Below are 11887 nucleotides of genomic sequence, written 5' to 3' on the forward strand. Positions count from 1 at the left end.
GAGCCTGTTTCAGTCTGTGACTCCCTCTCTCTCTGACCCTCTCCTGCTCACGCTGTCTCTCTCTCTCTCCTAGAAATAAAAAAAAAAAAAAAAAAAGACTTAAGAGGCAAGTACTTCGAGTACTCGTGTGGGGAAGCAGTTGCCAGCCATTCTGTTCTGGAAGAGCTGAATGATTTTATCCTTTGGGAAGTTTTCATCCTCTTTAATCCATTCCAGGTTTCCTTTGATTTCAGCCCCCACTTTTAAAGCTACAAAAGTTTAGATCACTAATAGAACAGGCAAAAATTGCTTAACCGTGTTGCTTCCTTCAACTTCATGGAGTTTGGGATTGAGGGAGTTAACAGACAAGAGGTTAAAAGGATTTCAATTATTTACCCTGCAGAAGAGAAAATGGAAATATTTCCTGTAAATTTCAACTACATTAAATTTTAACACAGGATTGGAGAGTAATTATGAGACTTTGCCTGGCTATGCGTGATCCAGCTTCCTCTGTCCTGCAGAGCATCTAGCACACCATGGATGCTGCGTAGGCACAAATGTCAAGGATAAGTGAAATTTAACCATAAAAGGAAATGATGTCCGAGAGCCTGGGTGGCTCCACCGGTGAACTCTCTGACTTCAGCTCAGCTCATGATCTCATGGTTTGTGAGTTCGAGCAGAGCATTGTGCTCTCTGCTGTCAGTGCAGAGCCTGCTTTAGATCCTCTGTCTCCCTCTCTCTCTTCCCTTCCCCTGCTCACGCTTGCTCGTGCTCTCACAAAAATAGACATTAAAACAAAAAAAAACAAGAAGAAATGATGTATATTCCTTTTGGATTGTAAGTTTTCAGAGGGCAGATGATGCTGTGTCACAACCTACTTGCACACAGCACTTCCCAAGCCTGAAGCCCGCAGGCAGAATTATCTGCTTTCTCAGAAAGACATAAACAGAGGAAATTCCTAAGGGGAAGGAAGAGGTATGATATTCTAGGGAAGCACCCCAAATCAGAGTACACCGTAATTAATGTATGATCATGCTTCCTAATAATGACATGGAGTGGGAGGCGCTGATTAGAAGTACACTATATTATACAGGAGATGGAAATTACATCAAGATTAGCCTGTGAATAAAAAGGAAGTTGGTGAATTCTGGAGAGACCATGCAGGTCAGTGCGTAAGAACAAATCTGAGGATAGGTAAAGGGAAAAAAAGAAAACAGAGTGGATTTACTCTAACGTAAGAATAGCAAGGCGAACTATGGACTGACTGGATACACTCTGGTTACCTTGTCAACAGGACGTCAACAGGTTTTATCTCCTCAGAGAAGGCTTGGGGGACGAGTCTGGGAGTGGTCTGGGCCATAATGGGCGGCAAGATGGCTCACAGACAAGAGGAGTATTCTTGTGAGCCTCTAAGTATGAGAGCTCCCATGTAATCCTGATTTTTGCTTTTCCTGCTTTGCTTTAAGTAATAAATTATGTAGTGGCCTATCTCCGTGTACTGCTTTCCATGGGACTGGCATGTCCCATGAAGAATCCCCAGAAATCACAGCCACTGGACAGAGGAAAGCTAGATGCTTGTTTCCCTGATGATCTAAGGAAAACCTCTGATCACTACCATCACCTCAGAGTTGGGTCTTCACTGAAGACAAAGTTTAACAGGAAGTCAAGAATAGTCACCTTACAAACAGGCCAGACAACTATCTGTGGTAACTGATTCTTCCTGGAAGAAACAGGTATAGATGATACCATCTTACATTAGGTTTTGAAGCCTAAATGAGTATCAGTGTCTGGGTAGCTTTCCAAAAACTTCAAGCCCTAGGCTCAGCCTAGATCCAGCCAGCAAAATCTTTAAAGATGGGGCTTAGGAATTGACCATTTTAACTAGCCTCCCAGATATGTGTTGAGTAGCCTGCACAGAATTTGGCCCAATAGAAATTCCTTCAGCCCAGTCCAAGTATGCCGATAACATCAGAGAAAAGTCATGTTTTTACACGAAGGCATCAATTTTCTATTTGTTCCCAATAAACTACGTTCGGGATATAACTATCAGTGAGTGGATAATAATAACGAATGAATGAACGCTCAAGGTTAACATATTTCAGTTTATCATACTACCAAATGGTCTTAACGTGTATCAAATTAATTTAACAAATATTTATTGAGTATTTACTATGGGTAAAGGATCTTAGGGGCATGGTTTTGAAAAGGCTATGTATAAACAAAATTTTTTCAGGATTTTTTTTTTTTTTTACATTCTATTGGCTTTCATGATAGTCCAACATGATGTTAACCCTGGCTGAATTTCAACTGGCCTTTTGGCATTGAAACACCGCTTTCAAATTCCCTTCTTCATAAAATACCCACTATTCAAACACTAAACCACAAAACCCAGAGACACTTTCTCATGCAAAAAAATTCTTTGTTGAATCTTTTCAAAAACTGCACTTTTTAGTATTTAAGAGTATTTTCTCCATCCTATCTATTTTATAAATTCAATAGTTTTAGATTATGTTTTCTTACGGTAGATTCTCAGTGCTCCGGAGTCGTACACGTTCCGAGAAAGACCTGTGCTACATCAAATGAAGAAACAGCTCTTGGTTTCAAAATTAGTAAGAGGCAAATGATAATTTTAACAGCTTGCAGCTCCATGGGCAATCAAAGCTAAAGTTGTTAATGATTAAGAAATCACAGAAAGTCTAATGCTTTAATAGCGGAGCCTGTGCGTGAAACCTTTCACTAACACAGAAAACATGGTCAATTGTTAGGAATCTTCCCCCATGGGGTTAGTCATACCTGTTATTTAGAACTTGGACAGCTGGAACTCCACTGTAAAATAATATCTCATTCTGTCAATAACCTCACACGTACAGACACTGAAGGAATCCAGTGAAAGGCGAAGAATGGCCTCTGTATTTATTATATTCACTCTTGTATATTTAGCAGCACCAGGATTATCAATGGACTACATGAAACATTTGGCAAAGTCCCTCTGAAGCAAGCAAAAAGTGCCACAAAGCACAAACTCTGAACTGCACAGGCCAAAAGACTCTTCACCATTCTAAAAGGACACAATCATCTGATTTGCATGAACAAAAATCGAAATGTTGAGCTCGTATCAGGGAAAGAGGTTAAAGTTTCCTATTGGCATCTTGAGATTCTCTTTAGAACAACTATCCCAGAAAATCTTTAGATGGCTTGAGGTCTGGAATGATATAAAACATGAAAAGGCCAGAGGAAAACAGGGAGGGCTGAGAACGCCTTTCTTTCAGAATACTGACTCCTCCGTGTCACACGAACTATGTCTGGGTCTCAATGATTTCGAACATCGACCCTGCTGGTTAGTGACAGTTACTCCATCTCTTCAATTCTCGTTGGTGGCTTGCAAAGCACATGTCTCTTCATTAGCTCTACCTTTACCCTTGGGCCAGGAGAGGAGGGAAAAATTCAATTCAGATGGGGCAGTTCTACTAACTGCACCAGGGTTCTCACGGAAAGGAGAAGGTCGAAGCCGTTGACTAAAGTGAAAGCTTGGATCACTCGCTCACTCACCAGATATGTACAGAGCACCGACACATGGGCTAAGTGCCCTCTTTAGGTGCGGAGGATGCAATGTTCAAAGAGACAGACACTATTCTCATTTCTCAAATTTCTTCAGTGGGTCCTCACAGCACAGGCGACTTAGGATTCATGTGGAGAACTGGTGTAGTTGCCCTGCAAATATGTACAACACTTCCTTCACCTACATCTGGCCCTTTTTGTTAAACCTATTCCAGAGGGATGTCCCCCCTCCTCCTGTATGTGGAAAATAACAACCTGACTCCACCTGAGGCCAAGATGGAACCCGCAATGGAGAACAACCCGAGGCTCTAGGGAGAGATTCTTGCAGAGGGCAAAATTAAATGGGCCTCAATTTCCTTATCGGTAAATAGCCCATGTAATTGCTCACTGAATTCTTGTATAGGAAGAGCTTACTGAAGGATATTATTAAATGTTCATTAAATGTTTACCAGAAGGATAAGAGGTAGCTGTTACCATTAACAAGCTTTACACAAATTACTACAGTTAATAATCACTGAACTGTGATTGTTTTTGATTCTCTTATCTTCAGTGGAAACCATATTTACATCAGAGACAACACACAGCAGTGGCAGAGTGAATATTCAGTATTTCAGTGCCCAAGATTCCTTATGTTTCCAAAAGCCAAAGGCAAATCACCTGGCCAACTTCCCACTAAAGACGCCTGCCACCTTCCGCTTCCTCAGAGCAACCCACCAGGTGTAGACGCTTAGCTCTGTAATCACTCCAGGGGCTCCATGTTCTAGGAAAGGGATAGTAAACTATTAACGTCAATCAGAGCTGAAAACCACTGGCCTGGGGAAGGAAGGGGGGAAGGAAGGAAGGAAGGGAGGGAGGGAGGAAGGAAGGAAGGAAGGCAGCGAGGCAAGGAGGATGGAAAGAAGAAATGGAAGAATGGAAAAGAATGGAAGGAAAGAAATAGAAGCCAAAGCTGTCCAACTGCTTGGGCTCAGTGTTCTCTGAAACAGCCTTATTCTTCAAGAAATCTTCTTCTCTGGCCCACATGGTATAATGGTACAGATTAATAATTTATATAACCCTTGAATGTTTCCAGTTATTTAAAAAAAAAAGTATGTACTTTTTCCCACTTGAACTTCAAAACAATCAGTGAGGTGGTCTACTCTTCATTTCCATTTTGCAGACGGAGAAGCCAAGGTTCAGTGAAGTCCAGTCACACACTCCCAACGCAGCCTATACTCAAACCCCCATTTCCCGGTTTTAAGTATAGGGTTCTTTCCATACTAAGGAAGTCCACACTAAGGAAGGTCTTCGAATGACAAGGTTCTTGTCCTCTGTCACTCCTTAGAACATGCGTGCTTTCACGCTGGTCTACAGCAAAGCAAGAGTAGCCTCCCTCTATCATCTTTCCACCTGGCCTCGGTTTCCCCTCCTGTTAGTGCCACAAAGTTTCCTACTTCCACAGAATCCACTTCCTGTGAAGGGACCCCTCAAAGAGGCAGGAGGTGACACATGTCCTCACTAGTTGGGACATACTCACTAAAGTGTAATTTTCCTTTTCCTTTTATTTATTTGGGGGGGGGCTGCGTAGAGAGAGGGTGAGAGAGAATCCCAGGCAGACTCTGCACTGACAGTGCATGGGGGGCTCGAACCCATGAACCTCAGGATCATGCCTGAGCCAAAATCAAGAGTCGGATACTTAGCTGACTGAGACACCCAGGCGCCCCTCCTTTTATTTCCTATGCAAAACTTTATCACATGTGTGCGTTTCTGCCTGGGTTGTCTTCCCTCTTTAAAGGTGGCATTTTTATAAGAAGAGAACCAGGCTCTTGCCCTGGCTGCTACGTGACTGTGGTAGGTTATCTACCCTTTATGGGCTTCAGTTTTCTCATGAAGAGGATGAACTGCTCTGCTGATCTCTCTTCCAGCTGTTAACATTCATGTTTGTGTGATATCTCTGTTGGGTGTGACGGACATATTCTGTATGCAGCTGCTGGTTGTTACGTGTTTGCTGAAGGAATCATAAATGCACTTTTATATTTTGAGAACAGATACCGAGATCAAACACAGCCCAGCCCACAGTCAACAGCACTTGGCTCTCTGTGCCACTGCTTCTGCTACTAGGATTTGGAAAAATAACTAAAATATGTGTGCCAGCACTCTCTAGGTACTTCTTTTAAATATTAAAAATAAACTGCAGCAAACATTTTTACCTGGTTTGTACAGTTGAAAATTGCTGATCTTTTTGCTCTATAAGAACCTAATTTATTTATTATCTAAAGCAGGGCAAGCCAATTTTCCATGAGAAAATGTCCCTGGAAACGAAAGATTACATTTAAGTGCAGAAGTTATCTCCATAGGAAATATTTTCAACAGAAGATATTAAAAGAAGCTATTCCACATTCTCTTGCTTTCTTAACCAGGACACTTTACCTCTTCTCGATGACCTATAATGTCACCAATATGCCGAAGTTATTATACTGTGTTAGGCTAGATTCTAGTCCCTAGATTGGTGACACTCAAAGGGCCACTGGACGACCTAGGTCTACCTGGCCCTCCCCTGAATGTGCACACGCTGCTCTGACGAACAGCCCAAGAGCAAGCAGAAGACCCTTTTCGCCTTCTCACTTCTATTTCCTCTTGCCACCTGTTTTATCTCATGATTGCCTAGGAATCAAGTGGGCTCTAATCTGCTCCTTTAAGTACACGGTTTGAGGATGGCTTCATCCTTTGAATTAAGGTAAACTATGGGTTCTGTGACATCCATTTTTTTTCCAATCAGAAACTGTTTCCATGTATTTCCAGACGCATGGCTCTGTTCCATATGGTGGTGTTGCCAGGAATCGGACTGTAGACACGTGAAAATTTCCCCTACTCCCCTAGCAAATCTTCAAATGAGACGCCGTACGTAAAGGGGTTCTAAAAATTAGAAAGCTGCACAGAACAATAATCATGAGTGCTTCTCCAACTTCTATGATTTCAGCCTTAAGAGAAAAAAATGTTCAAACTGACTTCCCCAAAACTTCACTCGTAGTTGATAAAATGAACACTGCATATACTTGAATTTTCGCCCCATAAGAACACATAAGACATGTAAATTTATACTGTGGAAGCTGTGTGTATGTAGATGCATACCCTAATGCTTGAGGCGCTTAACCCATCTGAATATTCTAAAATATTAAATACAAGGGCTGCCATAAAATACTCTAAACCTTTCACATGTCACTTGAATTTTCACAAGAATGGCAGGCTCTTCTCATGTAAAATTTAATATATTCGATAGGATCGTTTGAGTTTTATAAGCCATAAAGCAAATGATACAATCCTTTCTTCTTCCATGGTCTTCCAACAAATATTAACCCTCACATCCAGACTTAAGGAGAGAAAGGCCGCCTTGGTGCAAGTGTTTCTGCACAATGGGGGAAGTGGCTTCGCTTACGGCCTACAAACGTGGCCAGTTGGTAGATTCCTTCAGACAGAAAACAGAAACCTGCCTCTGTCCTGCTCCCAACGAGGGGGCTGTGAGGTTGATAACACTAACTGCAATCAGTTAGCAAGACACCATCCCAAGAGCAACTATCCACAATTCAAAACGTGTATCATTAAAAACAAACAAACAAAGGAAATTTGGGTATAGGTGGCCCTTAAGCAACACGGGTTTGAACTGTGCAGATCCTCGTGCATGCAAAATTTTTTCGATAATCACATTACTGTAAATGTATTTTCTTCTTTTTAAAAACAATTTTTTTAATGTTTTATTTATTTCTGAGGGAGAGAGAGAAAGAGACAGCGTGAGCAGGGGAGGGTCAGAGAGAGAGGGAGATACAGAATCCGAAACAGCCTCCAGGCTCTCAGCTAGCTGTCAGCACAGAGCCCGACGCGGGGCTCGAACCCACGAACCGTGAGATCATGACCTGAGCCGAAGTCGGACACCCAACCAACTGAGCCACCCAGGTCACCCCTGTAAATGTATTTTCCTTCCAAGTTTCTTAATAACAGTTTCTTTTTTCTATTACTTTACTCTAGGTATACACAATATAATACATATAACGTACAAAATATGCATTAACTGACAGTGTATGTGGCTGGTAAGACTTCTGGTCCGGGAGTCAGAAGTTACACCCTGATTCTGGATTGTGTGTGGGTCAGCACCCCTCACCCCCATATTGCTCAAGGATCAGCTATATTTCTTTGCTTCTCTAACATCCTATGTCACAAGAGAGCAAACACCACAAGAAACTAAAGTTGCTACAATGTATTAATATCACTGAGAATTTTATATAAATATCCACATTATGTCTAATTCTAAAAGCAATTACAATTAGATGGAGATGGCAGGCAGGGTTTTCACGGCTTATTAACCTTTAGAGCTCTGGAATCTGTTTCCTAAGAAGAATTTCCCAAGTCCTGGGACTTGCTTCCCTAACCCAGGCTTTTTACAAAGAATGTCCCTAGGAGGCTACCGTTTTGTTGAGAATTTGTTGGGATTCTTTGCAGGTTAAATCCAGCTGTCTTAAGTGCAATTTATCAAGTGTTTGTTCACCTGTAAATTGGAATATATGTTTGTTTTGAATTAAACTTTTTTTTTTTTTTTGTCTTTTCTTTGGTCTCGATCTCACCATCAGCTGCACTGTGCATGATGCAGGAGTACAGAGAACACACCAGAAGGTAGAGGCTGTACACGTTGTCACTAACAGGTGCACAAAATAATTACAACCCAAGACAGTAACAACTTATTACAATTCACATAAACTCCATCTCCATATAAGGGGACTGTTCTATGATTTATTTTATTGTATTTTTCTGAGCCCTTTAAATATATTTCACAGACAATACCTCAAAAAACCAGAAATCAGCAATTTAAAAATACGGTGGAGAAACTGCAAATTAAAAAGCTAAAAACCTTGAGATAACCTTTATTTAATGGCCCATCTTGAACTGACTCTTCAGTCTGGGACACCGGCACCGGAAAATATGATTGCGTTCAATTACTTAACAAGCATCTTTACCTCCAGCCTGCTCGCATTAAATGTCTTACCCAAAATAAAAAAAGTTATCTGTCTAGAAAAAAAACCTAAAAGTTTCATTGTTCTGCTCCAAATTTTTACACAGCTTCCAATATGTTATGCACAAAGAACAAACTTACTAGCTTCGGATACAACCAAGTCCCCTAACCCAAAGTATGTTTTAAATCTCCTTTCCTGCTGAGCCGATCTTCTTCTCAGTTCTGCCCCTGCGATGTGAGCCTCCCCAGAACACACAGTACTTACCAATGACGTCCTGGACTGTACCCCCCTGTTTACCCACGTCCTTCTCAAACAGTACTTTCCCTAGATCACTTCTCAATCCTCCTCAGGGTTTGCTTAAAATTCCTCTGTATCTCAATAGTTCCTGGATCAAAGCTTTACTTCAGCACTTTGCAGACTGCATTACTTAAGAAAAATGTTTCATGTGCCTTCCCTTTTAATTTCTTAATTCCTCAAAGTTAGAGACTATGGCTTCTCTGGGTACAGAGGGTCTAGCAGGTAGTAGAGACGCAATCAGTGCTTGCTGACTAAACAAAGGACGGAGTACCGTATGATACACTGTTTCTCTGGCAGTGACTTGGAGCTAATGCTTCTGACTAAGCCAGTATGGATGTGGAGGGGATCCAGCCAACCATCCCAGATCAAAAAAAGGAGTAAAGTGAGGCAGATCATCTGACTACCAGTGTCCAGCCCTCCTTTCTCCTACCTAACTCTGCATGCTCAACTGAAAAGAAAAAGCATGAGGCACCTGGGTGGCTCAGTTGGTTGAGCATCCGACTTTGGCTTCGGTCATGATCTCACGGTTCATGAGTTCAAGCCCCATGTCGGGCTCTGTGCTGACAGCTCAGAGCCTGGAGCCTGCTTCAGATTCTGTGTCTCCCTCTCTCTGCTCCTTCCCTGATCATGCTCTATTTCTCTCTGTCTCTCAAAAGTAAACATTGAAAAAATTTAAAAAAAAATTTAAAGAAAAATTATAACTAGTATCATGGCTGAGCTGTACTGGTAAAAAGGGAGAGATTTTTCATTTTATTTACTCTAAACTGTGATATAAGCCACATGAGACTAGAAGGCCCTTGGCTATGTAACAGTATTATGAGCTTGTGCAAATCATTTAGCCTCTGTGGGGCTGAAATGAAAAACAGAGCTATGAAGGCGCTGATTGTCACAGGACTGAGGCGCCAGACTAGATGGAGGTATTTCTTCAATTCTATGATCTATGATCCCTTTTATCCATCCACCCACCCATCCATCCATCCATTCATCCATCCATGAATCCTGGAGATCTCTCCCAGCTCTAATATCTACAATTCTTCATCTATGGAAGCTGGATTCCAAGAAAATGTAACAACTCCTAAACATTTTGCCAGAACTCATGTTATGTCAAAAAGAATGACTGAGGGAGGTGCAAGACAGCACTCGAGGAACTCACTCACCAACACTGAAACAGGTTTCTCCAGGGAGTGTCTGCTTGGGTTCACTTCTTATGTTTTGGGTTTGGTTTCATTGGCTGAATAGGTTGGGAGGTCACATTTAACTTGGAAAGAGGCTCAAGAGGCCAAAATTAAAGAAGTAATTTTACAAGATTTGGAACACAGACAAGGTGAATGAAACTCTACCAAATCGTATTCGAGAACGGTCCACGTGTAAAAAGCAGGCCGGCAAGAGTCGCATTCGTGCACACCGAGGTACCTGCTCTATTTGTTCAGAACGGAAAGGAGACGGAACCCCTAAAGAGATCTGTGGCTTGGACAGGCAAGTGGGAATCCCGGAGTCTACCTTTGTTTCTGCTGCATGGGCTGCTGCCTCATAGCCATGTACTGCATGTCTTCCTGCAGACGATTCAGAGGGGAATCTGGCTTGACGCGGATCCCATAGTAATGGTATTTGGAGTTTCCTCTTCATAAAAGAACAACAAACATTAGAGACACAAGAAGTCAGTCAAACCAATACTCATCAGACACGATGTCCGTTTAACTTCACATTTGGAACGATTCAGTAAAAGCAGCATATTCGTGTTACGGATTTATGATCTGCCTGTTCTGGATTACCTGTACATTTTTATGGTGGCTACATCGGAAGAATCAAAATAAGATTCCGAATCCATCGGCGGCAGGGCCCTGCGAAAAATCTTTCCTTATAAACTGAAATATTAGTACAACAGGCCACTTACTGCATTTAAGTTACACTGTGATTTTCAAATTTACATTCTAGATTTAATTTAGAAGGGGTAAAGGTGGGAAACACACTTGGCCAATAAAAATTCATTAACAGGATAAAGGGCTACACACTAGATAAGAATTGATTATAAAGTGGTTACAGAAAATGAAGAAAAGAAATCTAATTCTACTGTCTTGGGTAAGTTCTACATTCTTACAATGTCTATTACTGCAGGGACGGGGAAGGTAACTTCCCAGATATGGAATGTGGAGGGAAAGTCTATCACGTTATTATTCTGAAACCTAAAAGGAAGCAAGCGTTTAATCCATTGATTGTGAAACATATTTTATTAGTCTCTGTTTTAATGAATTCATATCAGTTTTGCAGGCTGAATAACATGTGTCACAACAGACATGGGGAAGTTTCTCTGTGAAAATGGCAAATTTCCACCTGGATAAAAATTGTCACAATTTCCCCATCTTCTTGAGAAAGACCATGTTTGTTATTAGAGATGACAAAGTTTTGCTCTGAATGAAATTTGCAAATTCTTGCAAAAATAACATGTTAAATATGTAAATTTTTGCAAAGGCAAAATAGTTTTCCACAGGTCTATATATAGCAAGACATCAGCTGCGTTTTCCATTTTTTTCTTTCATTTACAAAAAAGAAATGCAAGAAGAGCGTGGATTAAATATTTTATATAAAAATAGAACAGAGTTCGACTTCCAAGATTAAAGAACATAGATTAGATGAAGTCTACATATTCAAAGACATTACAATCTTATTATATAAATAATATTGCTAGTTTAAAAAAAAAAAGTGGGGCATCTGAATATCTATATAGTTTCGGCAAAGTAGAATAGTACGGAAACTTAAATGCATTCCACTTTCAGAGACAGATCTTGTCTCCAAAAGTCACTGCAAAATAGAGCAAAAAAATGAAAACAAAAAACTCAATTAGTAGCATTCTCCCTTACAAACAGGAGTAGGGTAAGTAGTAAAGTGGGGGGAGGGGGGAAGCAGGCGACAGTCCCCAGGGGACGTAACCAATGACAGCTACGGAGTAAAACGGGGTCTCCCTTGTAGACCGAAATAGATGAAGTGTCTAGTTTCTTCTCCGTTTCCAACAAATCAGCATTTTTGTTGGGTTGGTGGGGAGATGGCTGGGGGGCGGGGGGGGATCAGCCTGT

At 41.2% G+C, this 11887-nt stretch overlaps 1 protein-coding gene across 8 annotated transcripts in view; it reads right to left on the reverse strand.

The window, feature by feature from the left end:
• The window catches only part of RFX3 (regulatory factor X3), a 250388-nt gene that overhangs the window by 58249 nt on the left and 180252 nt on the right, over window positions 1-11887 (reverse strand). For all 8 annotated transcript variants that reach the window (XM_077759440.1, XM_077759435.1, XM_077759433.1 and 5 more), the window contains one exon: window positions 10317-10436. In XM_077759440.1, the coding sequence (XP_077615566.1) occupies window positions 10317-10436 (120 nt within the window). The remainder of the gene's footprint in view (window positions 1-10316; window positions 10437-11887) is intronic.

The sequence above is a fragment of the Crocuta crocuta genome, unplaced genomic scaffold, assembly GCF_008692635.1.
Source record: "Crocuta crocuta isolate KB4526 unplaced genomic scaffold, BGI_CrCroc_1.0 scaffold41, whole genome shotgun sequence".
Lineage (NCBI taxonomy): Eukaryota > Metazoa > Chordata > Mammalia > Carnivora > Hyaenidae > Crocuta > Crocuta crocuta.